The sequence below is a fragment of the Erpetoichthys calabaricus genome, chromosome 2 (genome assembly GCF_900747795.2).
Source record: "Erpetoichthys calabaricus chromosome 2, fErpCal1.3, whole genome shotgun sequence".
In the NCBI taxonomy this organism is placed as follows: domain Eukaryota; kingdom Metazoa; phylum Chordata; class Cladistia; order Polypteriformes; family Polypteridae; genus Erpetoichthys; species Erpetoichthys calabaricus.
The window spans coordinates 31,080,046-31,108,039 of record NC_041395.2 but is presented as its reverse complement, the minus strand read 5'-3'; the positions used below and the strand labels follow the sequence as shown (position 1 = coordinate 31,108,039).

Sequence of the window (27,994 nt, the reverse complement as noted above, 5' to 3'; positions counted from 1 at the left end):
TTTCTAGGAGGAGATGAAAAGATGATGAGATTAATCACTTTCAAAAGTGTCCTACATAGTCCCGATAAATAAATTGAGGCTTCTTACTCATTTTCTGATTGTAATGAGTGCATCCATTTTCTAAAATTTTCTATATACTTCAGGGTCAAAGGAGGAAGGCATCGCATGCATCCACAATTACTCATATAGGACTGTAATATATCGGAGGACTAGTAGCACTAACAAGGAAACATCAAAGCAAACGCATTAAGACGTTTTCTAAATAAGCAAGATTCTAAGAAATTAATTCATGCATTTATGTCTAGTAGGATTGCCTACTGCAATGTGGTGTTTACTGGATGTTCAAACTGTTCTTTATACAGGTTCTAGTTAATCCAAAATGCTGCTGCAAGAATTATTACAAGAATACAAGCACAACTCCAGTTCTTAAATCCTTACAACGGCTCCTGATTAAGTTTAGGGCAGATTTCAGAATCCTCCTTTTAACATAGAAAGCATTAAATGGCCAAGGTCCGGCTTACTTATCTGAACTTAAACTTATAAACCAGAACATACATTAAGATCTCAAGATGCTGGTCTGCTTATGATTCCAAGGATTAATAAAATAACAGTAGGAGGTCGAGCTTTTAGTTACAGGGCCCCAAAACTGTGGAATGGTCTGCCTGCTACTATAAGCGATGCCCCTTTGGTCTCAGCTTTCAAATCCCGGCTTAAGACTCACTACTTCAGTGCTGAGTGTATACTGCATCTCTGTTGTTAGTCATTAGCACTAAAACATAAATAATATGATAGTTAGAATTTGTTAGTAACCCTCACCTATTCTGTTCCTTTTCTTTGTACTGAAATGTGGCACTTGGTGCCACTGCCCACTTGCCAAGTTGTTTTGCCTTCCTATGGTAAAGTCATCTTTGATGGAGGATCGCAGGAATCATTAGAAAAGGGGTCCTTTCATCGGATTGGCTGGCCCAGCACTGACTCAGCTGTGCAATGGCCAAGAGGGGGAGGCATCTTGATGGCGTCTCCAGGAATTGGAATAAATCCACGTTGTATTATGTGATATCATCTACTGTTGAATTCTTCTCTGTATTTGTAATATTTCTGTTGCACTATTATATTGAGGACTGCGGTGGGTTGGCACCCTGCCCGGGATTGGTTCCTGCCTTGTGCCCTGTGTTGGCTGGGATTGGCTCCAGCAGACCCCCGTGACCCTGTGTTTGGATTCAGCGGGTTGGAAAATGGATGGATGGATGGATATTATATTGAGGATTACTTGTGTTCTGTTCTGTGTATTGTATTTATCCCCTTTTTTTGACATCCACTGCATCCCCAAACTACCTGGAAAGGGTTCTCTCTTTGAACTGCCTTTCCGAAGGTTTCTTCCATTTTTTTCCCTACAAGGGTTTATTTGGGAGTTTTTCCTTGTCATCTTTGAGAGTCAAGGCTGAAGGGCTGTCAAAAGGCAGGGCCTGTTAAAGGCAATTGCGGCACTCTTTGTGTGATTTTGGACTATACTAAAATAAATTGTATAGTATCAAGGCAAAACTCAAAATAGCCATTTGGTTTTTCTACACCTTCTTTGATATAGTTATGGATGTGCTGATTAGTGGGATAAAAGACAAATGCCTCTGGTGTTAGGTTTTTGCAGATTACATTGTGTTGTGTAGCACCAGAAAAGAGGAAGTGGAGAGAACGTTGGAAAAACAGAGAGTGACTTTGGAAGATAGAGGTTTGAAGATAAACATTAAGACAGGTTTGATGATGATCAGGATTCAGAGGTTAGCTTGCAGGGAGAGCTATTGAAAAGAGTGGATACGTTTAAGTATCTAGGATCAGTGGAAGCTCAAGATGGACAATTAGATGCAGAGATAAACCACAGAGTGCAGTGTGGATGGAATATCTGGAAGAAGGTATCAGTATTGTGTAATCAGAGAGTTAAGGAGAAGGTTAAAGGTAAGGTTTTTATGACAGTGGTAAGACCAGACATGAGCAGTAAGAAGAGCAAAGGAGAAAAAATTAGACGTGGTAGAAATTAAAATAATAAGGAATGAGACAATCAAAGGCACAACTAAAGTGGGAGAGATATCTAAGAAAGTAGTTTGAAGTGGTATGGACATCAAATGAGGATAGACAATGACTATGTGGGAAAAAGAGTCATGGAAACTTAAGTACAGGGGAAGGGAAAGCAATGGAGCCCAAAGCGATGGTAGATAAAGTGAAGATTTGAAATAAAAGGGTCTGACTGGCGACGAGGTGTAGGACCAAATTGTATGAAGAAGGTTGATCAAGCACATCAACCCCACACAGAAAAGAGGAAGAAGAAGAAGAATACCAAAATGACATGAGATGTTCTGTTTGCTATACCAACATAAAAATTTAGTGTTTCAATATTTCAACAGACAAGGGACATCTTTCTATTAAAACCACATATACTGTGTTAACAGAGATATGTAATCACTGAAACACGCAGTTAGCAGGACAAGTAAAATAGCATACTTCAGCTAAATACAAATCTGCAAACACTTAATTTGTTTCATTCATTTGTCTTTTGCATGATAAACTAACCATTAGTATAACCCCATAAATGTTAGCAGGACAAGTAAAATAGCATACTTCAGCTAAATACAAATGTTAGCAGGACAAGTAAAATAGCATACTTCAGCTAAATACAAATCTACAAACACTGAATTTGTTTCATTCGTTTGGCTTCTGAATGATAAACTAACCTTCATTAGTATAACCCCATAAATGAAACCTTATATTGTATATTTGAATGGTACATTAAAGAATGTAATGCTATCTCACAGTTATATATTTATTGAGCACAAGTAACAACAACAGGCCAAATAATTTTCAAAACAGCAAAACAAAGACTTATACAGAAAACAAATTTTAGTGATTGGCAATAATGGATATAATGAGGTTATTAGAAATAAACTTAATGCATTAGGATTAAAAGTTAAAATGGATTTAAAGAATTTAGGGGTAACTATTGACTCTGACCTGAATTTTAAATCACATATTAATCAGATTACTAGGACAGCATTTTTTTCACTTAAGAAATATAGCAAAAGTTAAACCTCTTATTACGTTGCAAGATGCTGAGAAATTAGTTCACGCTTTTGTTTTCAGTTGACTAGATTACTGCAATGCACTCCCTCTCGGAACTACCCAAAAAAGACATCGATCGATTGCAACTAGTGCAGAACGCAGCTGCTAGAATTTTAAAAAAGAAAATCCAAGCATATTTCTCCAGTTCTGATGTCACTACATTGGTTACCTGTATCATTTTGAATTGAATTTAAAATACTTCTTATGGTTTACAAAGCCTTAAATTATCTCACTCCATCTTATATTTCGCAATGTCTTACACCTTACACTCCAAATCATAACCTTAGATGTTCAACTGAGTGTTTACTTAGAATTCCAAGAGCTAAACTTAAAAGAAGTGGTGAGGCGGCCTTCTGCTGTTATGCACCTAAAATCTGGAATAGCCTGCCAATAGGAATTTGCCAGGGTAATACAGTGGAGCACTTTAAAACACTGCTGAAAACACATTACTTTCACATGGCTTTCTCGTCATAGCTTCATCTTAGTTGAATTAATCCTGATGCTCTGTATATTCAATTCATTATTATTTATGGTGGCTCCAAAATCCGTACTAACCCCTACTTTCTCGTCTGTTCTTTTTCCTAATCAAAGCACAGTGATGTCCCTACATTGATGAAAGGCCAGAAGTCCACATGACCGTCATCAAGTTCTTCCATGAGAACCCTGATTACAGGAATGATTGAGGTCACTAATATTAGGTAGAATGCCTAGAGGGGGATGGGCGGTCTCGTGGCCTCGGGACCCCTGCAGATTTAATTTTTTTCTCCGCCATCTGGAGTTTTTTTTTGTGTTTTTTCCGTCCTCCCTGGCCATCGGACCTTACTCTTGTTCTATGTTAATTAGTGTTCCCTTATTTTAATTTTTATTTATTTTGTCTTTTTTCTCTTTCTTCATCATGTAAAGTACTTTGAGCTACATTATTTGTATGAAAATGTGCTATAGAAATAAATGTTGTTGTTGTTGGAAGTTCTGAAATAAAGGATTCATATAAAACTGACAAGAATGATTTCAAAGAGGGAGGGTTAAAGTTGAAAAGATTAAAAAGAAAAAACAAAATTAAAGCACCATGAGTTTCTAACACTTAAAATTTAAACAAATTTGACTCGTTTATTAAATACTACTCTTTAGCAATATTTTTTAACCAGCTAATGATCTAAATATAAAATCTTACAATATGAAATGTTACAAATTTGGCAGAGTGATTCATTGACAAAGCAAACTTTTTTAAAGCATGTTATTGTAGCAAAGTGGCGTGAGAGTTCACTCAGTTATCAGTTTTGCCTTCAGCAATTCTGATAAATAATTCGGTAAGACTCTTACTTTCCTTGCCTTATCTTTCTTTGTTGTAGGATGCAGTGGTCTCTGGACAATAGACTTGTGTCAAGGTTAATGAAGCACTCATTTTAAGAAACAGAAAAATACAATTTATTGATAAAAACAAGGATTATAGAAATATGATAACTGCATATATATATTCATACTAGGGGGCTTCGCTCGCCAACCCCCATGTTTGGTGTTCCAGATACACACTTTTTTTTCTTTGAACTTCTTTGAATTGTTGCTTTTTCATTAGTTTCACTTTTTTTTCAGAACTTCTTTAAAAACAATATTTGCAATCTTTAGAGTCCCAACATGCTGAATCTTTTAAATGAGGTCCGCGAGACGTGTTTAATGACTTTGTACCTGTAGTACTAGGGTGTTGTACCGTGTTAGCCATTATGAATGTAGGGAAAAGCCAAGCAAAATGACACCTTTTATTGGCTAACTAGAAAGATTACAATATGCAAGCTTTCGAGGCAACTCAGGCCCCTTCTTCAGGCAAGATGTAGGCCTGAGTTCCCTCGAAAGCTTGCATATTGTAATCTTTTTAGTTAGCCAATAAAAGGTGTCATTTTGCATGACTTTGTACCATGATTCAGGGTATGTTCCTCTGTTTGGAATTTCAGTACAGACAAAGCGATCTACATCATCAGCAGTTGATTCGTTTTTGAAATTCTATTGACTTAAACTTCAAAGCCTTACAATATTTTCATACTTCAGACATATCACCTGTGTCCATATATTCGATCTCTATTCGCCTTTTCGTTATTTCTCCGAGTAATAATTTCTCTTTGCGCTAATGTGATGTTTACTTTGTTTTGACACATTCATGTTTTCTGCTTTCATATTCTGTATCTTGCTCTGCATGTGTTTGGCCCCCTTGTTTTTTAACCTCTTTATGATGTTTTACTTTGTTTTCTGCTCTTTGTTTTCTATTTCTGACCTCACTTTGTCCTGCTATTTTTTCAATTACACCTGGTGCGTGATGATTATTTTCCCTTTTTTCGAGTAATAATTTCCTTTTGTTTGTGCTAATGCAATCTTTACTATCTTTTTTTGATACTGTAGCGACCCCCCCCCCCCCCCTTACCGCATCAATCAATACCCAGCTGTCAGTCTTCCGTGCTGTACTCCGCACTCCCTCAATTAAAACCTAACAAGAGTAAGTCCAAAAAAAAAAAGGCTTCAAACCGGCTGGGACGCTCGAATACTTTCAAATTTTCCTGCTTTCACATTCGTTACCTTTCTCTGCATGTGTATCGTGCCATCGTTTTTTTGAGCCTTTCGAATTCCACTGCTTTCATAATCTCTAACCTGCTCTGCATGTATATAGCGCCAACGTTTTTGAACATCTCTATGAAGTTATACTTCATCTTTTAATTCTGAGCCTGATTGGACATGCTTTTATTTCGATAGATAGATAGATAGATAGATAGATAGATAGATAGATAGATAGATAGATAGATAGATAGATAGATAGATAGATAGATAGATAGATAGATAGATAGATAGATAGATAGATAGATAGATAGATAGATAGATAGATAGATAGATAGATAGAAGAATGGAAACAGACAGAGAAGTCATTAGCACTTACTGTTTATTTGTAAGAAGGAAGTTTCTGTGAATTCACAAAACACGAATTGGGCAAAACAAAAATTACTGGCATATGTATCACAGTACGAGAGCTGCAACAAATGAACAGCTTTGATTCTACATTCAAATGCTTTTTCAGGGTAAAATAAATGTTATAAAAGTGTTTCAAGACAACTGGCTGCACTGCATTGGATTTACATACATTTTGATATGGTTATGTACTCAAGGGTTAATCATTTAGCCAAATAAACATTAGGCCAATGGTTTTTAAACATTTCAATTCCTGAAGGTGATACAGCCAAAATAAAAAGGGTTTAGTACCCTGGTCTGGAGCTGTCACTTTATCACCTGTCTGCTACAGTTAAGCTTTTCTTTGAATAGTAGGTCTGCTATTACCTAAATCATGCATTGAGTTTTATATAAGTGGAGACAACCAGGTGGTACAACATTATGGGGGTCTTGGCTTTGTGAACTCTTGTTGTAGGCAGCCTTGTGTTTGTAAAAATGAACAGCACAGATTAATCCCGGAGCTACTGCAGTTTGCTAATGGCACTAAACATGGCGTTCATTATAACTTATTTAGAATTTGAAAACTGTCAAAGAGTAAAATTTATACACAAATATCACAGCTTCTAGAAAGTGAGATGCTTTATGTCATTCTGTGTTTATTTATTCTTGGCAATTTATAAGATATATTCATTCAAGTCCACTTTATGTTTAGCTAGCTATATTATTTCATTTTTTCCCAACAATTTACTTATGCTATACTTTTGGCCATTTATCTTAGTCTTAAAACATCTTATTTTAGAAGTCTACCAGCTCAATTCATTTAGAGTCTGCCAATTAGAATGTAGAGTGTATGTTGCTGGCAGTGATAAAAGTTCCCTCAGAAATCCTCTGACTGAAGTCTGATATAAGCAGCATTTTGATTTATATATATATATTTATACTGTATATTTTAAAGAGGGCTTTATATCTTTCCATCAGTCTACTTTGTTTTCATCAAATTGTATGCAGACAACTGGTTTGTTTATTTTTCAAGATACGGCAAATTGTTTATTTTGTTACGCCCCATCTCAGAGCTTAGGTTAAAAAAAAAAAGTTTTTTTTTTTTTTTTTTTTCTGCATCAAGATTACATGGTTTTATGTCATGGACACCTATCATGCTTTCATGCTGATTGAAGTGTACTGACTCCAAAGGAAGACAAACCACATTGACAACTGGTAGATTTGAAAACACTTTAAAAATTAAAGACACAACAAAAAAAAACCATAAAAATCAAATTGTTTCTAAAAAAATTGAAGTCTTGTGAAAAAAGCATTTTTTTTTTCGTTTATAACATAATATAATAAAAATCATACCACGTTTACATTTTGTAACTTAAATAAGCATAAACACAAAATACACAAGTGAATAAAGTACACTCCTACATTTATTACTATCTCTGTAGCATTGCTAATATTAATGTTTATTTAGTGTATACCCAGTATTGGGACTGCAATACTTAATAGCATGTTCCATCTTTGGAGACAGAACTTCAGCTTTGATTGTTCCATCTGTTGTGGTTTCAAGGATTTAAAACGTGATCACTCATGATCACAACACCAGTTTCTAACCAGCTTTCATTCACGACTATATCCAGTCTTTACCCATCTGCAGCCCAGGAATTTACTTTCGGTCATCTCGCCATTACTCCCCATTGCAGCTCACGTAGTCAGTAAGGTGGCCACCTGAACTAGCATTTTGGACCGTGCTCGTATGACTTGCTGCAACCTCACAAGATGCACGATGCAATTATTCTGGCCTTGCACTTTTCAAACTCTTAGCTTAAGACAGGTTTTAGCAGCCTTTTCAACTTTACAAATTCCACTTCTTCCATTAACCATTAACTGGATTGTCTTTCTCTTGCATCAGTGGACTCTGTCTTTGTGATTTGTTCATTTTAGAGTGCATCCGGGAAGTATTCACAGCACATCACCTTTTCCACTTGTTATTTTACAGCCTTATTCCAAAATGGATTAAATTCATTTTTTTCCTCAGAATTCTACACACAACACCCCATAATGACAACATGAAAAAAGTTTACTTGAGGTTTTTGCAAATTTATTAAAAATACAAAAACTGAGAAACCACATGTACATAAGTATTCACAGCCTTTGCCATGAAGCTCAAAGTTGAGCTCAGGTGCATCCTGTTTCCCCTGATCATCCTTGAGATGTTTCTGCAGCTTCATTGGAGTCCACCTGTGGTAAATTCAATTGATTGGACATGATTTGGAAAGGCACACAGCTGTCTATATAAGGTCCCACAGTTGACAGTTCATGTCAGAGCACAAACCAAGCATGAAGTCAAATGAATTGTCTGTAGACCTCCGAGACAGGATTGTCTCGAGGCAAAAATCTGGAGAAGGTTACAGAAACATTTCTGCTGCTTTGAAGTTCCCAGTGAGCACAGTGGCCTCCATCATCTGTTAGTGGAAGAAGTTCGAAACCACCAGGACTCCTAGAGCTGGCCAGCCATCTAAACTGAGCAATCGGGGGAGAAGGGCCTTAGTCAGGGAGGTGACCAAGAACCCAATGGTCACTCTGTCAGAGGTCCTCTGTGGAGAGAGGAGAACCTTCCAGAAGAACAGCCATCTCTGCAGCAATCCACCAATCAGGCCTGTATAGTAGAGTGGCCAGACGGAAGCCACTCCTTAGTAAAAGGCACATGGCAGCCTGCCTGGAGTTTGCCAAAAGGCACCTGAAGGACTCTCAGACCATGAGAAACAAAATTCTCCGGTCTGATGAGACAAAGATTAAACTCTTTGGTGTGAATGACAGGCATCACGTTTGGAGGAAACCAGGCACTGCTCATCATCAGGCCAATACCATCCCTACAGTGAAGCATGGTGGTGGCAGCATTATGCTGTGGGGATGTTTTTCAGCAGCAGGAACTGGGAGATTAGTCAGGATAAAGGGAAAGATGACTGCAGCAATGTACAGAGACATCCTGGATGAAAACCTGCTCCAGAGCGCTCTTGACCTCAGACTGGGGCGACGGTTCATCTTTCAGCAGGACAACGACCCTAAGCACACAGCCAAGATATCAAAGGAGTGGCTTCAGGACAACTCTGTGAATGTCCTTGAGTGGCCCAGCCAGAGCCCAGACTTGAATCCGATTGAACATCTCTGGAGAGATCTTAAAATGGCTGTGCACCGACGCTTCTCATCCAACCTGATGGAGCTTGAGAGGTGCTGCAAAGAGGAATGGGCGAAACTGGCCAAGGATAGGTGTGCCAAGCTTGTGGCATCATATTCAACAAGACTTGAGGCTGGAATTGCTGCCAAAGGTGCATCGACAAAGTATTGAGCAAAGGCTGTGAATACTTATGTACATGGGATTTCTCAGTTTTTTTATTTTTAATAAATTTGCAAAAACCTCAAGTAAACTTTTTTCACGTTGTCATTATGGGGTGTTGTGTGTAGAATTCTGAGGAAAATGAATTTAATCCATTTTGGAATAAGGCTGTAACATAACAAAATGTGGAAAAAGTGATGCGCTGTGAATACTTTCCAGATGTACTGTATATGTGTGGTGGCTTTTTTTGGGGGAATACAGTTTGGTTTTTGCTGTGCTTATTGTCTCATATTGCCTGTTTATTTGAATGACCATTTCTTTAAGTACATATGTATGTCTATGTTTTATTAGATGTCTGTTGCGTAATTTAATATACTCCTTATGTTTTACATTTAATAGTTGTTTTCTTGTTGGCAGGTGATGAAGAGGTCCAGATACGGTTTAATATTGGCTAAGTCTGAAAATACAGTAGTTCAGGTTTATATTGGTTCTGGGCAGTGTGGATATTTGTTCACATTCTTTATTGAGTGAGTCGTTACACATCAAACATATAAAATTAGAATCAGGTGCACGAGGTCAGGTAGAGGATTTTGGAAGAACCTGTTCTATGTCAACTTTAGACATTTAGTCTGGTTTGCTCATTGTTGTTCAAGTGTGTGTTCTCACCATGTTGAGATCAAAAGAGGTCTCTGAGTCCTTCAGAAAGAAGGGCTATGATACTAGTCTAGGAAGGAATTTAAGAAAACAATTTTAAATCCACTGTCCCATTGTTCAGAAGATCATCTACAAATAGACAAAATTGCAGACAACTGCCAGCTTGTCCAGGCCAGGTCACTCCAGCTAGTTCAGCTCAAGAGCAGAATGCACATTGCTGAAATAAGTGTCCAAGAACCTCAAAATTTCATCATAGACTTGTACATCCTGTAGGTTCTATCATCGTTAGAATGAGGCTGCACTATTAGCTCTACATGGGAGGTGTGCCAGTAGGAAAACTTTGCTGTCCAAAACAAAATCACCTAAGTAAAGACCAGGACTTATTCATGATCACAAAGAACCTGATACAAACTGTAAAGCTTGGTAGTGGAAATTTTATGGTTTGGGGCTGCTTTGCTGCATCAGGTCCTGAGCAACTTTCCAACTTTTTGCTTCCCTATGAAATTTTCCAGTACTAAATTGTCTTTTCTAATTCTGGCATTTAAGTCCCCCCTCCTCGAACCGCCACCTTACCGTGGTGGAGGGGTATGCGTGTCCCAATGATCCTAGGATCTCTGTTGTCCGGGGCTTTATGCCCCTGGTAGGGCCACCCAAGGCAAACTGGTCCTAGGTGAGGGATGAGACAAAGTGCGGTTCAACAGACCTCCTATGATAAGTAAAAAATTTGGACGGCGTTTTCCCTTGCCCGGACGCGGGTCACCGGGGCCCCCCTCTGGAGCCAGGCCTGGAGGTGGGGCTCGATGGCGAGCGCCTGGTGGCCGGGCTTGCACCCATGGGGCTCGGCCGGGCACAGCCCGAAGAGGCAACGTGGGTCCCCCTTCCCATGGGCTCACCACCTATGGGAGGGGCCAAGGAGGTCGGGTGCAGTGTGAGTTGGGTGGTGGCTGAAGGCGGGGACCTTGGTGGTCCAATCCTTGGCTACAGAAGCTAGCTCTTGGGACGTGGAATGTCACCTCTCTGAAGGGGAAGGAGCCTGAGCTAGTGCGTGAGGTTGAGAGGTTCTGGCTAGATATAGTTGGGCTCACCTCGACGCACAGCTTTGACTCTGGAACCAATCTCCTTGAGAGGGGCTGGACTCTCTACCACTCTGGAGTTGCCCCCTGGTGAGAGGCGCTGAGCGGGTGTGGGCATACTTATTGCCCCCCAACTTGGAGCCTGTACATTGGGGTTTACCCCGGTAGACGAGAGGGTAGCCTCCCTCCGCCTTTGGGTTGGGGGACGGGTCCTAACTGTTGTTTGTGCGTATGCACCGAACAGCAGTTCGGAGTACCCACCCTTTTTGGAGTCCCTGGAGGGGGTGCTAGAGGGCATACCTTCTGGGGACTCCCTCGTTCTGCTGGGAGACTTCAATGCTCACGTGGGCAATGACAGTGAGACCTGGAAGGGTGTGATTGGGAGGAATGGCCCCCCCGATCTGAACCTGAGTGGTGTTTTGTTATTGGACTTCTGTGCTCGTCACGGATTGTCCATAACGAACACCATGTTCAAGCATAGGGGTGTTCATATGTGCACTTGGCACCAGGACACCCTAGGCCTCAGTTCGATGATCGACTTTGTGGTCGTGTCGTCGGACTTGCGGCCACATGTCTTGGACACTCGGGTGAAGAGAGGGGCGGGGCTATCAACTGATCACCACCTGGTGGTGAGTTGGCTTCGATGGTGGGGGAGGATGCCGGTCAGGCCTGGTAGGCCCAAACGTATTGTGAGGGTCTGCTGGGAACATCTGGCAGAGATCCCTGTCAGAAGTAGCTTCAACTCCCACCTCCGGCAGAACGTCGACCACGTCCCAAGGGAGGTGGGGGACATTGAGTCCGAATGGGCCATGTTCCATGCCTCTATTGTTGAGGCGGCTGACCGGAGCTGTGGCCGTAAGGTGGTCGGTGCCTGTCATGGCGGTGAGGGATGCTGTCAAACTGAAGAAGGAGTCCTACCGGTCCCTTTTGTCCTGTGGGACTCTGGAGGCAGATAATAGGTACCGGCAGGCCAAGCGGAATGCGGCTTTGGTGGTTGCTGAGGCAAAAACTCGGGCATGGGAGGAGTTTGGGGAGGCCATGGAGAACGACTTTCGGATGGCTTCGAGGAGATTCTGGTCCACCGTCCGGTGTCTCAGGAAGGGGAAGCAGTGCAGTGTCAACACTGTATATGGTGGGGATGGTGCGCTGCTGACCTCGACTCGGGATGTTGTGGGTCTGTGGGGGGAGTACTTCGAAGACCTCCACAATCCCAATAACATGCCTTCCAATGAGGAAGCAGAGCCTGGGGACTCGGAGGTGGGCTCCCCCATCTCTGGGACTGAGGTCACCGAGGTGGTCAAAAAACTCCTTGGTGGCAGGGCCCCGGGGGTGGATGAGATACACCTGGAGTTCCTCAAGGCTCTGGATGTTGTAGGGCTGTCTTGGTTGACACGTCTCTACAACATCGCATGGACATCAGGGACAGTGCCTCTGGATTGGCAGACCGGGGTGGTGGTCCCCCTCTTTAAGAAGGGGGACCGGAGGGTGTGTTCCAACTACAGAGGGATCACACTCCTCAGCCTCCCTGGAAAAGTCTATTCGGGGGTTCTGGAGAGGAGGGTCCGTTGGATATTCGAACCTCGGATTCAGGTGGAACAGTATGGTTTTCATCCTGGTCGCGGAACAGTGGACCAGCTCTACACCCTTAGCAGAGTCCTGGAGGGTGCATGGGAGTTCACCCAACCAGTCTACATGTGTTTTGTGGACTTGGAAAAGGCGTTCGACCGTGTTCCTCGGGGAATCCTGTGGGGGGTGCTCCGGGAGTATGGAGTACCGGACCCCCTGATAAGGTCTGTTCGGTCCCTGTACAACCGGTGTCAGAGCTTGGTCCGCATTGCCGACAGTAAGTCGAACCCATTTCCAGTGAGAGTTGGACTCCGCCAGGGCTGCCCTTTGTCACCGATTCTGCTCATAACTTTTATGGACAGAATTTCTAGGTGCAGCCAGGGTGTTGAGGGGGTCCGGTCTGGTGGGCTCAGGATTGGGTCACTGCTTTTTGCAGATGATGTTGTCCTGTTTGCTTCATCAGGCTGTGATCTACAGCTCTCTCTGGATCGGTTCGCAGCTGAGTGTGAAGCGGATGGGATTGGAATCAGCACCTCCAAATCTGAGACCATGGTCCTCGGCCAGAAAAGGGTGGAGTGCCCTCTTAGTGTTGCGAGCGAGATCCTGCCTAAAGTGGAGGAGTTCAAGTATCTCGGGTCTTGTTCACGAGTGAGTGAAGAATGGAGCGTGAGATCGACAGGCGGATTGGTGTGGCGTCCGCAGTGATGCATGCTCTGCATCGGTCTGTCGTGGTGAAAAAGGAGCTGAGCCATAAGGCAAAGCTCTCAATTTACCGGTCAATCTACAGTGGTGTGAAAAACTATTTGCCCCCTTCCTGATTTCTTATTCTTTTGCATGTTTGTCACACAAAATGTTTCTGATCATCAAACACATTTAACCATTAGTCAAATATAACACAAGTAAACACAAAATGCAGTTTTTAAATGATGGTTTTTATTATTTAGGGAGAAAAAAAATCCAAACCTACATGGCCCTGTGTGAAAAAGTAATTGCCCCCTTGTTAAAAAATAACCTAACTGTGGTGTATCACACCTGAGTTCAATTTCCGTAGCCACCCCCAGGCCTGATTACTGCCACACCTGTTTCAATCAAGAAATCACTTAAATAGGAGCTGCCTGACACAGAGAAGTAGACCAAAAGCACCTCAAAAGCTAGACATCATGCCAAGATCCAAAGAAATTCAGGAACAAATGAGAACAGAAGTAATTGAGATCTATCAGTCTGGTAAAGGTTATAAAGCCATTTCTAAAGCTTTGGGACTCCAGCGAACCACAGTGAGAGCCATTATCCACAAATGGCAAAAACATGGAACAGTGGTGAACCTTCCCAGGAGTGGCCGGCTGACCAAAATTACCCCAAGAGCGCAGAGACGACTCATCCGAGAGGTCACAAAAGACCCCAGGACAACGTCTAAAGAACTGCAAGCCTCACTTGCCTCAATTAAGGTCAGTGTTCACGACTCCGCCATAAGAAAGAGACTGGGCAAAAACGGCCTGCATGGCAGATTTCCAAGACACAAACCACTGTTAAGCAAAAAGAACATTAGGGCTCGTCTCAATTTTGCTAAGAAACATCTCAATGATTGCCAAGACTTTTGGGAAAATACCTTGTGGACTGATGAGTCAAAAGTTGAACTTTTTGGAAGGCAAATGTCCCGTTACATCTGGCGTAAAAGGAACACAGCATTTCAGAAAAAGAACATCATACCAACAGTAAAATATGGTGGTGGTAGTGTGATGGTCTGGGGTTGTTTTGCTGCTTCAGGACCTGGAAGGCTTGCTGTGATAGATGGAACCATGAATTCTACTGTCTACCAAAAAATCCTGAAGGAGAATGTCCGGCCATCTGTTCGTCAACTCAAGCTGAAGCGATCTTGGGTGCTGCAACAGGACAATGACCCAAACACACCAGCAAATCCACCTCTGAATGACTGAAGAAAAACAAAATGAAGACTTTGGAGTGGCCTAGTCAAAGTCCTGACCTGAATCCAATTGAGATGCTATGGCATGACCTTAAAAAGGCGGTTCATGCTAGAAAACCCTCAAATAAAGCTGAATTACAACAATTTTGCAAAGATGAGTGGGCCAAAATTCCTCCAGAGCGCTGTAATAGACTCATTGCAAGTTATCGCAAACGCTTGATTGCAGTTATTGCTGCTAAGGGTGGCCCAACCAGTTATTAGGTTCAGGGGGCAATTACTTTTTCACACAGGGCCATGTAGGTTTGGATTTTTTTTCTCCCTAAATAATAAAAACCACCATTTACAAACTGCATTTTGTGTTTACTTGTGTTATATTTGACTAATGGTTAAATGTGTTTGATGATCAGAAACATTTTGTGTGACAAACATGCAAAAGAATAAGAAATCAGGAAGGGGGCAAATAGTTTTTCACACCACTGTATGTTCCTACCCTCACCTATGGTCATGAGCTATGGGTAGTGACCGAAAGAACGAGATCGCGAATACAAGCGGCTGAAATGAGTTTCCTCCGCACGGTGTCTGGGCTTTCCCTTAAAGACAGGGTGAGAAGCTCAGTCATCCGGGAGGGGCTCAGAGTAGAGCCGCTGCTCCTCCGCATCGAGAGGAGTCAGACGAGGTGGCTCGGGCATTTGATCAGGATGCCTCCTGGATGCCTCCCTGGTGAGGTGTTCCGGGCACATCCAACCGGGAGGAGGCCCCGGGGAAGACCCAGGACATGCTGGAGGGACTATGTCTCCCGGCTGGCCTGGGAACGCCTCGGGATTCTCCCAGAAGAGCTAGAAGAAGTGGCCGGGGAGAGGGAAGTCTGGGTATCTCTGCTCAAGCTGCTGCCCCCACAACCCGACCTCGGATAAGCAGAAGAGGATGGATGGATGGATGGATGGCATTTAAGTCCCCGAGGATATAGAGTATACAGGGTATCATTTATTGGGACAGAAGAGATAAGCATGCTGAGCTGGTGGTAAAATGGGTCTGTATCGAAGGAGTGACATAAATACTGTATTAAAGGAGTGACATTTTATTGGAGTGACATAACGAGTCACCTACCACACACAACTCAAAGTACACTCACCAAAAAAATTTTTGTCGCCTCACTTGCCATACACAACTGAAAGAACGCTCGCCAAAAAAATCATTGTCGCCTCACCTACCACTTGCATGGTTGGTTGGATGGTTGTCACTCCTTTGCAATTTATATCTGAGGTTTCACTCCTTCATTTTGTCACTCCTATGACATGTCACTCCTTTGAACAGGACCGGGTAAAACTGGTATTTCATTTCCTCATCAGCATCCAAGGTAATGGCATATGCAGAGATAAAGAATACAAATTAACTTCTGTAATTGGTAGTCTCAACATTAGCCTATCATTTAAGGACGTTGGTGTGACTTGGTGTTTCTTCACCACAGTGAAGCTGAATCCATGAATACGTCTTTCTCTGTCACTTCTTCCTTTCCAAAAGATGGTATATCCAGTGGAGGTCTCTTCCACTTTTCCTTCTCCAGATAGTCTAGTCTCACTCAGAGCTGTAACGTCCACCTTGCTTTTTAGAAGCTCTTGTTTTACCAAAGCAGTTTGTCCCCCTGGTTGTTATTATTGCTTGATTGAGCAGTGTTCTGACATTCCAAGTTTCAATATCATTTTTTTGGGCTTTGCATTAATATTTCTATTTGTATTTCTATTTTGACCGCATTTTGTGGTGACCTGGGGTATTTTTTAATACAAGTCTAAACAAAGTTGAATATGCAACTTTACATAAATTAAAATATTCAAAAAATACAATGAGCTGCACTTACCCAATGGAATATGTGTGATGACCATAGGCTGCTGAATAGCCTTATGTTTTTCTTTGTGGACAGCAATGAAAGCTGTGAGAGATGTGATAATTCCGGCTTCTGTGCTAATCTTTATAATTTCCTTTTTTATAGTTTCACTCTTATCCTTCATGCTACTCAGAAATCGTTCATCTTCCTTTTCATTTATCAGTACTTTTGCAGCCAATCGGTGAGCAGTTAGCCTATACAAACAGAAATCTCTAATATTTATTAATTTACACCGGGAAAGGCGGATGGGAAGATGAGATGAGATGAATAGGCAAAGGACTTGATTAAATGGTTCATATAAACATGAATAAAATGTTGCAGAGATAAAAAGTAGAGTTAGTTATCCTTTATTGAATCTAGACTTTAGGAATATATTTGCAGATTGGGATAATGTTTCTAACATTATAAATAAATTAAATATTACATGAAAAAAGCAAAAATTTAACAACAACAAGAACATTAATAATAAGCCACTGGTTATACTTGAGAAAATCAAACCTATGCTTAAATTTTGAGAAATGCTAATGAAATAATTTTCAAAATATCCTTTATAAAACATACCTGCAATGTTTGTCAATTTTAAGCCCAAAACGTATTTCTGATTTGTATTCTTTGCCACAAAGGGTATAATGCAAAGATGCGCGTCCTACTGCATTCTTATTAGCCTGTGAAGATAATGTGGAAAGTAGAATTATAATATACAACATCTTTAATGTCTAGATCTAATCATCAATAAACAGAACAGGCCCTTTCCAAAACCTCATTATCAGAGACTGCTACAAGGTGCAGTGGCCAAAAGATGACAGGTGGATTTCATAGCGGTTACTCTAGGACATTAAAATGGATATAAGCAGCAGTGGAAGCTATGGTAGAAAGGGTCCCTATGCTCAATGTTAGCAAGAAGTGTCTACAAATATGACAAGAGACATGCCACTTGTTTGAAAAGTTTGCAGAGGATGTGCAGAATGATTTTCTGGTGACTTAAAAGTTTCTGGCAAACCACCTAAGAACTTCTGATAAGTAGACGGGATGTGGTCAAGGCTGATCTCCACAAAAGTGATAAAATTTTGTATCTGCTACTAAGGATATCATCGACAGTTGAAGAAGCATTTTAAATAACCAGTAAATGAAGAGGATACACTCTCCACAGAGGTGCCACTACCAGAAGCAGCACATTGGTCCATTTCCTAGTTAAAGCCGCAACAGTGATTATAAAGTTTTGCACTGGCAAAGGTATTGGGGTTGATAAAACCCATCCAGATATGCAGATGGAGCCTCAAGTCTGCAAGATCGGGATGGTGATGTTTATAATTTTAAAAGATGTTTATAATTTTAAAAAGAGAACAAGATGTTGTGTTACATTTACCAAAGGGTCACACTCCTTTACATCCATGGGCAAGCAAAATTCCATGACAAAGAAACAATCTGTTCAACAGCTGAACATTAGGTTCAAGTGCAACAATTCATACTCTGTCCTAGAGGTGAAATAGTGTGTTCAACTGTTTTTGATGCACAGATTTTGTACAGGCCATGGGAGTTTGCCAATCCTGTGCAGATGTATTTTGTATTCTAAGTTATTCTAGGAAAAGGCTTGGATCTGTGTACCCCATGGCATCTTGTGAATGGTAATCCAAGAGTATGGGGCTTTGGAGTTGATACTGCTGAAATCTGGTCCACCTGTATTTGTCAAGGAGACTTGTAATTTAATAGGCAAGATACCAAAGTACAAACAAAAACTATAGATTACCCAGTTTTAGAACATGGCAGTTGGACACAGGTGTTTGTAGGAGACGCTGTAGCCCTGGTCTCATCAAGACTGCAACACTGGAGCAGTTTGCAGACATGAGTGATGTACTCGGGATTAGAATTAGTTCTTCCAAATCTGTGGGCAGTGTAGTATATCCTCTCCAAGAAAAGAAGTGGTTTGCTCATTACAGTTAAGGGGATAGAAAAATCTCGAATGTGACAATTCAGCTAACCTAGGGACTTGTTCATGACTTGTTCACGTCCATTACAGGTGGCGCAATGGTAGTGCTGCTGCTTTGCAGTAAGGAGACTGAGGAAGATTGTGGGTTTGCTCCCCGGTTCTTCCCTGTGTGGATAGCGCTTTTGAGTACTGTTAGAAAAGCGCTATATAAATGTAATGTATTATTATTATTATTATTAGTGAAACCGACAAAACGAATCCGGCAAAGCAGTGGCAGTTTTGTGAACACTACAAAGCACAATTGCTAGGATAGGAGGGCAGAATTTCTGACAAATATTTTGATCTGCCAGTTAGCATACAACCTAAGTCTCACCAATGAAATCAAATATAAGCCGCAAAAAAGAGCTTTTCAAAACAAGATGATAGGCCTACTGTTCATGGTATGGTGAAGAGCTCTGCAATACATGATGACTTTGAAGTAGAATCTCTGCTTCAGTGAATGAGAAGTCACTGCGTATTGTTAGGATGCTCCCTGAATGCCTTCTTCTGGAAGCCCAATGGAAAAGACGGTAGCAGATCAAACCCAAGACATGCCTAAAAGATTATATCAATTGACTGGCTTGGGAGCCCCTAGAAGTTCCCCTCGAGGCACTAGTGACTGGTACTGGGGATAGGATGGTTTTGTGTCTTTAGCTCTGTATGTTGGCGCCATGGCACTCTCAAGAAAATAACGTAGAAACTGAGCAAATACGTTAGTGATATTAATTCATTATAATATAAAGTCAGATGTAACATAAAACCTAAATTTTAACATAAAACCTAAATTTGTATTATGTAGGAAGCAGAACTGAAAGGGACAGAAGTGCACTGCCACACACTTCCACAATCACTTATATCAAACCAAATTAGATTTACTGCATGCCTGCTGTCAAACATGAATGAATCGGGAGCAATCATGGGTCTGACTCAATACCAGTAATACCATCCGTGAGCACGAGACGAGTCTGTTGGTAACTCTGTCTCCTCTTTTACCTCAAGCTTCTGGAATACTAATGTCAGTACTTCCACCTTCACATCAGAAGTTTCACACCTTCCTCCTTGGATAGTAGCTCTTTGATAGTGAATTTTGCATTTCTTTGTGATCACAATGACCCATATGTTATTTCATTTTCATTATTTTCATGTCATCATTATATGGAGCATACCCTTGTGGTGCTCCAATCCTTCCTGTGTTTTCTCATTTTTCTACATCACATAAACATGGAATCAGCATGCAAACTCTGAAATGAGAACATTCCACCACCAGAGTAGAACTAAGGCTTTATGTATTAAGTTACTTAATGCTCAGAAACGTGTGTAAGCCATTTCTTACACAAAAGGCTGGATTTATAAAACACATACAGTACTTGGTATGAAAATTTGTGCAGACTTTCACACCATCTCTGAGTCCTGTGCGACTTTTTTGGTGTTGTGATTTTAGTGATTCTAGGTGGGAGGATAATGAACTGAACAGAAAATCTCATTTCATTACAGATTTCCATGATGCATCAGTCAAATTCCAATGTTCTTGAATTAACTTTCCATCTGTCCATTCATTTTCTAACCCCACTTTATCCTGAGCAGGGTCATATTACAGTGTTCTCTAAATACAGCTGTCTTCAATATTAATAATAACCCTTAATATTAAATGCAAATTGACTTAGTGTTTGATGATAAAATGGGTAAGAATCAGGTGTTTGTGATGGCAACGTTGTTATTGCCAGACATGTCACACAACATACACAGCGTGATTCGAAAGCCTGCTTCCCACACTACTATTTGATAAATTAATGGATTCGAGGGTTCTGCCAGGGCACCTCGCAACAATGTCAGTCTTGACACATTTGAGCATCACATACTGTATCAGATGTATGTTAATTAATTGAATGAAAGTACTTTCTGTTTATAAAAATTAATTCATTCTGTGATGGTGCATAACAACATGTGTGCAGTCAACTGCACCAATTACATTAAGAAAATTGGCAATCACTGCAGACGGCCTTTTGATCTCCACTTGCACACCCTTACTGTAAGGAAATTGGAATTATTGGAGTGGCTTAATTATGCCATCTCATACAAATGGTAATTCATGATGAGTGGGAGATTCCTGACCACTCAGCCAGTTCATTAAAAAGCAGATGGCGGTGTTTAGACTTATCAGGTGGTATACAGGTACAGCACCACAAAAGATGGCCGCACTTTGATGGCTTGTGTAGTACCAAACAACGCTGCAAAAAAACAGACTGTCTGCATGGTTGGCCCAGATCCTGTCCCTCAGAACATCAACACAATGGCAATTCAAAGATGTTTGAATGTTGTACATCAAATGTAAAGAGACTTGCATGTATTGCAACATTTACTTTGCAAAATTATTTTTTTACAAGTTCAATAAAAATGTTATCTTTTAAATCTGAACCTACAGCTCAAGTCAATTAATGCTGTTTCAATTTTTTGTCTGCTGCATGATGACACATTGCTGTTTTTCCTTTTATTTGCAACTCACATACAGAGTCTGGCAAAAAAAGTTCACATCAACTGAAGTGTTGTTTCCTCTGACCTCCCTTTGCTTCACTAAGGAACATGGCCAAATGTATATGGTGATTAGATCATGAATATTCAAAAAATACATTTTTAAGCTGTACATGGTGTCACACACGTGCGAGGAGGAAGCTGGATGGACCAAGTGAGGGTAATGCCACTCCAGACCAAGGGTTGGCGGGGTGTGCTAAACCTTCTGTTGTCTCTGCAGTCCAAAAACAGGAAAACCTGTCTGATTCGACCTTGAAGACGTCACTTCTGGTCCTGGAGCCTTTTCTTCTGTTGTCTCTGCAGTCCAAAAACAGGAAAACCTGTCTGATTCGACCTTGAAGACGTCACTTCTGGTCCTGGAGCCTTCTGATTCCAACACCTCGAAGAATGTCACTTCCGGTTCTGGCGCCACAAAAACATTTCACTTCCAGGTTCAGTACATCACTTCCGGTATTGGCATTTAAAGCCGCCATCATACCAACAATTCATCAGTTCAGTTATGGACTCCAACCAATGCACATCAGTGCTATTTTTCAAGCCCAACTGCAGCCAGGGAAATTATACGAGTGGCAGCCCCAACCCGTTTTAAGTGTGTTGAATCTAATCATTTTACAATGGGTACTGGCAGGAGGTGATGGGGAGTGGCTAAAAGCGTGTACACGAGCGCAAAGTTTTAAGATGATTTAAGACATATAAAAGAACTTGGCATGGCATGTGGGTTACATACGGTTTTATAAATCCGATTTTTATTACGCATGTGCCATTTTTGCTTTACGAGTGTAAGGACATTTTTAGTATGGAATCTAAGCAAACTTTTATAGATTAGACCACTGATGTCTAAATATTAGCATACAACACTTATACTGTCTCCTTTCTTGAGCTAAAATTTTAAAGTATGAGAAGAAGTTACTGACAGTGGGTAATAAATAAAAGGATATAGATAGGGATAGAAAAAATGTTTTATTATTTTCTTTAAGTCAAAGTTTGTTGGTTAAGTAATAGGTACTTTAACTTTGAAGTTGTTATAGTAATCTGTTTATGATTGACACAAAGGCTGTTATATATGATATATACAGTATATATATGATCTGACTTTTTACAATCTCTTTTTCCCCTGCTTATGGCAACAATTTATATTTGAAAATCCATGTCATTTCAACAACAAAATCGATCAACATTACGCCTTCCAAACGCACTTCAGCATTCCTCCTGACAGTGACATCCCAAATCAGAAAACAATTCTTCAGTGGGTGGCTAAATTTAGACAGACGGGTACAACATTAAACAGAAAATCTCCAGGCTGTTCTCAGACTGTACGAATGCCTGAATACATCCAAGCTGTAACGGCATCAGTTTTGCAGTCTCCTAGACGTTCAGTGCGCAAACATGCTTCTGCCATAAGCATTTCCAACATGCCTTTGAGGAGGGTTTTGCACGAGGACCTTAATTTCCATAAATACAAAATGATGGTAGTGCAGGAACTCACTGAGAGAGACTGATAGAGCCGTAAAGAGTTGTGCGCGAACATTCTGCAAACCATTCATTGAGATGCCATCGTCATGTGCAGTGACAAGGCACATTTCCATTTGAATGGTAGCGTAAATAAGCAAAACTTTTTCTATTGGGCTGAACTCAACCCTTGTGTGAGCGGGTTACAGTTTGGTGAGCCACTGCAGAATTTGGCATTGTAGGCCCTTACTCTTTTCAGGAAGAGGGAGCAACAGTCAGAACATTACATTGAAATGCTAGAGTACTTTTTGCAGCCCCAACTGGAAGAAATGGATGTGATGGATGCCTTGTTTCAACAGGATGGAGCAACAGCTCATATGGCGCGGAGATCCATGCATGTTTTTTGCGGGAGATTTTTCTGGGGAAGCTGATCTCCCTGCACGGCAATGTCAGGTGTCCTCCACGTTTTGATGATCTCACTCTGTGTGATTTCTTCTTGTGGGGCTATCTCAAGTCAGAATCAGAATATCTTTGTCATTGTAACAAAAACAACGAAATTAGGTGCAGTCCCTGTCAAAGGTATACACACACCGACCTCAAAACCTTGAAGCCCTCAAGGACGCTATTTGACACAAAAATCGATAATAATCCCCTTGAAATGGCTTAACGAGTCATGCGAGCGTTCAGAAATCATCTCGAGGAGTGTATCACTAATGATGGCCACCACCTTGAAGACGTCATTTTTAAAACACAATGAAAAGAAACATTTTGCATATCCTTTCTTGTGTTGTAATGAAATTTATTTTGCAGTGTTTTTGTAGCATAAATATTTGAAATGTGGTACTTCTTTTTGGCTCACCCTGTATTAAACTTCCAGAGGTTTAGATTTAAAGATAAGGTTAGCAAAAACTGAGAAAAAATAAAATTTCACAATGTTACAAATTGGCTTTCTTCAGTGAATTAATAGGTTACAACCTGCAATTAAAGTCATTTAAATCTTGAAAGCTGAAGCTAACGATTTGTACAGGTGTCCAAACTTCTGTTGATTACTTAAATGTCTGTCTGTCTTAAAGCAGAGTTGGAACAGACTGTGTTACTGCACCCTCTGAAGTTTTATTTGAACAATATTAAACTGTAGAAAGTGTTAAATTCCAAAGATACTGGCAAGAAAACAGCAATTAACAAATGAAATGAGAGAGAGCATTATTACACTTATAAGTGTAGGCCTTTCATTTAAGAGAAATTGCAAAAAAAAAAAAAAAAATCAGAGTTAGTGAGTACAGTGGTGCCCTACACAATCCAAAGGCAATTGGGAACTGGAGCTGGCTGACCCAAAGTCACAACCTGATCAGAAGACAAGTTTTTGTGGGTCACCAGCCTGCGTGATCACAGGCACCTCACAGCATAACAGCTTCAAGCACAGTTTTAACAGTGCAGGTCGACAAAAGCAAGAAGGACAAAATAAGAAAGCGAGACTTCATGGGCCATGAAATACCAGATGTGGACTACTGCAGATCCAATCAAAATTTGAAATCTTTGGTTAATCATGCTGGGTGTTTCTACTCCATCAAGTTGGAGAAATGAATGTATTCCTCAGTGTGTGACACCAATTGTCAAACTTTGAGGAGGAAGTGTGATGCTCTGGAGTTCTTTTGCTGGAGACAGAGTTGGTGACTTGCACAGAGTGACTGGTATTCTGAATCTAGAGGGTTAACACAGTTTGACTGTTATATCAACAAAAAGATGGGTGCATTGATGAATCAAAAATTTGAATAAAATTTTGTACCCTTGATGATTCCTTGACTTATTTTATTTGCAATTGTTTATTTGTTCTTTGGCTTGATTTCGTGAAACATTAAACTGTATGCATTTCCACAAAAACGAAAAGACTGAAGTGTTCTAAAACTTTTGACTGTTAGTGTACATACAGGATTCTCTTGGTAGCAATCTATAGTCAATATTAAATGTAAAAAAATCTTACCTTTGTTTTGAGTTGACCATAAAGAACAGTCCTTTGACCATTGAACAGCACGTGCGGTGTTTCTGATATAGGGGCTACCTTCACAAGATTTGGGAGATGCCAGTTCAGCTTAATATTGGTAACTGCAGGCGGCAAAGCAAATTGCAGGCTCTTCATCACCTAAAACAAACAAAGTTTTACAACAGAATAAATGTAAGTCACTTTCTTGACTGCATACTCTACATAATGTAGAACACTTACTTTTGGCTGGATTCTGTCTTTTCTGGAAATGAACTGGAAGTAACCAGACCCTGCCTTGGCCATGCCTTTAATAAGGGCTGTAGAGGCACCATCTCCAATTCCAAATGTGAAACATCTAAAAGAACCCATAATATCTGTAAAGACAGTGCATGAAACCTCTCTAAAGGACATCTCTGAACATGCTAATAACCTGAAGTATGATATCAATTCAAATGAAACGCTTTATCAAAACACTAAGTTATGGATAGGCATTCACAGATGCTAAATAATACATATGTGTCTGTTTAAATCATTCATTGAAAAAAGTCTGTAAAAACAGCAAAGTAATTTTACCAGTAAAAATTTTAATATGTTAACAATTGCTTATCCTTTAAATAGAAAGTTTGTAAACAGAGACCTGTATTTTATTTTGGAATCAAGCTTTTACTAAATTTAAGAGACATTAATATAAATTAAACATTTTAAACATGAACAAGTATGAGAATAAAAACATGAAAAACAACCACCTTCCCATAACTCCAACCCAAACAAGCCTCGTGGAAGAAGCCCTTGGAGCAGCATGCTGGAGGATGTGTAAAAAAATGTATAATGGTAGAAATTCTAAAAAGTATACATGTGGTCATATATATATATACTGTATACACACACACCCTATATATATATATATATATATATATATATATATATATATATATATATATATATATATATATATATATATATATATATATATATATATACAGTGGAACCTCGAGATACGATCACCTCTGTATACGAGAAATTCAAAATACGAGGAAAGTATGAGCGAGAAATTCAAATCTAAATACGAGCATTGGCTCGCATAACGAGCCTCGAGCCAGGCTGTGGGTATAGCTCGCGGCTTAGCGAGGGGGCGTGGTAGCAGTTGCGAGCCGCAGGGCAATCTGCGGTGTCTGCGTTTCTCACCTAAGTGCACAGGTGGGAAACTTCCCACATCCATGATTGTTCCTGTGGCTGATGGGCTGCAGCTGCCATGTCCTCCCCGCATATATAGAAAAGCGCGAGCCGGTTAAGAGGGAGAAGAAGTAAAAGAAAAGAGAGGAGAGAGAACGGAGGTTGCAGGAGGAGGAGTCAGGAATCGGCAGCAGTAGGAAGTCGGTGCGCGAGAGCGAGCGAGTGCAGGCTCGCGTGTAGCTGAACAGTGAGCTGAACAGGCGAGCCAAACAGCTGAAGCAGGACGGTGTAGAGAAGGTCAGCTGCATTAAGAGTGTCTCGCCTGTTGCAGAGCCCGCATGGGAGAAGCAGGTGAGACGCTAACAGAGAAGAAGCACCGGGGATTGTCATCTGTGTTTTAAAGACTGCTTCCTGTTGACGTTTTAACCTCGTGTTAAAGGATTGTTATTCTTGTGTATTTTAAACCTCCACTTCACAACTGTTTTAAGGATTATTTATTTAAAGATTTATTGAATGCTCTACTGCACTTTGGACATCTGTTTTGATTCTTTTAATAATCAGTTATATTATTTACCAGTGTTATTTATTAAAGGTAGACTACAGTATATATAATTTATCAGTGTTATTTGTTAGGAAAATTGATTTTTATGTTAATATATTTGGGGTGCGGAACGGATTAACTGGATTTCCATTATTTTCAATGGGGAAGTTTGTTCTAGATATGAGAAATTCGCTATACAAGCTCCGTGCTGGAATGAATTAAACTCGTATCTAGAGGTTCCACTGTATATATATATATATATATATATATATACTAACTGGATTACCCGGCATTGCCCAAGCTATTCATAGTTGAAATATGAAACAAAATACTGTATTAATTTTGATTTGATTAGAATATGATATTATGATATGATTATTATTATATTATTATTTGATATATATAAATAATATATATTTTATATATATTATATATTTTTATATATATATATTTCGCCCGCGAGTTCGTCCATATGAAATTCGATGCAGGTCAGCAGATTATCAAAAAAAAAACAGTTTAACCCTTTACATATTACGGCTAGAGCACTTCTTTAAAAACAATGTTTCTAGTCTTTTTTTTCTTGTGCTAAAATGACCAGACTGCTGGGTGAACTGACTCTGGAGCATGCAACATAAAGTTGACCGTGTGAGAAAGTCTTCCCTTAAGTTCACTCTGGCGAAACTTAATGTCTAACCCTGAGACTTATCGATGGTCATGGCAAAACAGACTCTAAGGGGCAGACTCTAAGGGGGAACTGCAATCTCTTGAATTTAAATGGGAAATTGGGTATTAATGGTATGAGCACTGACTCCCCTCGAGCACATCCGGCCAATATTGTCACCTCGATAATATTGCTTTTTAATGCTGTTACCTGCAGCCCGGTTCCATTACAGAGTTTGGGCAGGTGTAGGTTTCGCAGCAATATCACTGGAGCACCCACTTTCAAAATAAGCCAATGGGTAGGGAGGCCCGGTGGTTTAAGCGTATTAAGGAATTCAACAGGATAATTTGTAGCATCATCCGTATTTAGCACTAAATCTACCGATTAGTATTCCATTAAAGCCCTTTCAAAAGAATTTAGTAAAACGTCGTTGATCACGCTTGGTTGATCATTTTTAGGGGTCAAAATAGCATACTCACATATATATTCCATGGGCTTATTATGGATGTAGGCGAAATCAGGGTATATGTTGGAAATTGTAGGCGATATCAGGGTATATGTTGGAAATTAAGTCTTCCACAGTGGTCATGACATAACACAGTTGTGAAGGGATGGCAGATGGCAAGTTTACCATTTGATTCTGGAAAATCGCCATGCCCTATTTTGAGCAAGAGGTCTGCAAATTAACCAGCGAAAACATCATCCCTTAGATGTACTCTCATATTTTTGGTGAGTTTGAGTTTGGTCGCTGATGGCCACAGATAAGATTTCTTAAAACATGCTTTGACTTCATCTGCTCGTGTTCCTCTAGGCACATCTGGTAATGTTTGACGAAAATCGCCTGCCACCAACACTGTAACTCCACCCCCATCACCTTATTATTATCCCCGATATCTTGAAGGCTTCTATTCAGAGCATCAATACCCCCTTTATGTGCCATAGTGCTTTCATCCCAAAGAATAAGCTTAGTATGTCACAGCACTTCTGTCATGTTACTTTGCTTGGAAATTTTACATAAAGGGGTCTCTACGTGTATCAGGTTGAAAGGAAGCTTAAAAGCAGCATGTGCAGTCTTGCCCCCTTCTTGAAGTGTAGCAGTGATTCCAGAGGAGGCGACAGCTAAAGCGATTTTGCGAGTGCTCCACCCTTTGCTAAGACAAAGGAGGTTGAAAAGCTAAAAATTACATTTATGAAGATATCTAATAGAATAAACGAATAGGGATATCTATTTGTG

At 40.4% G+C, this 27,994-nt stretch overlaps 1 protein-coding gene across 1 annotated transcript in view; it reads right to left on the bottom strand.

Annotated features, from left to right (window-relative positions):
- Positions 1-27,994, bottom strand: part of LOC114642361 (von Willebrand factor A domain-containing protein 5A-like) — a 107,687-nt gene that overhangs the window by 12,759 nt on the left and 66,934 nt on the right. Inside the window, exons 12-15 of the mRNA XM_051922126.1 lie at positions 24,626-24,740; positions 24,386-24,544; positions 17,022-17,125; positions 16,434-16,654 (exon numbers count right to left, since the gene is read on the bottom strand). Coding sequence (XP_051778086.1) covers positions 16,434-16,654; positions 17,022-17,125; positions 24,386-24,544; positions 24,626-24,740 — 599 coding nt within the window. The remainder of the gene's footprint in view (positions 1-16,433; positions 16,655-17,021; positions 17,126-24,385; positions 24,545-24,625; positions 24,741-27,994) is intronic.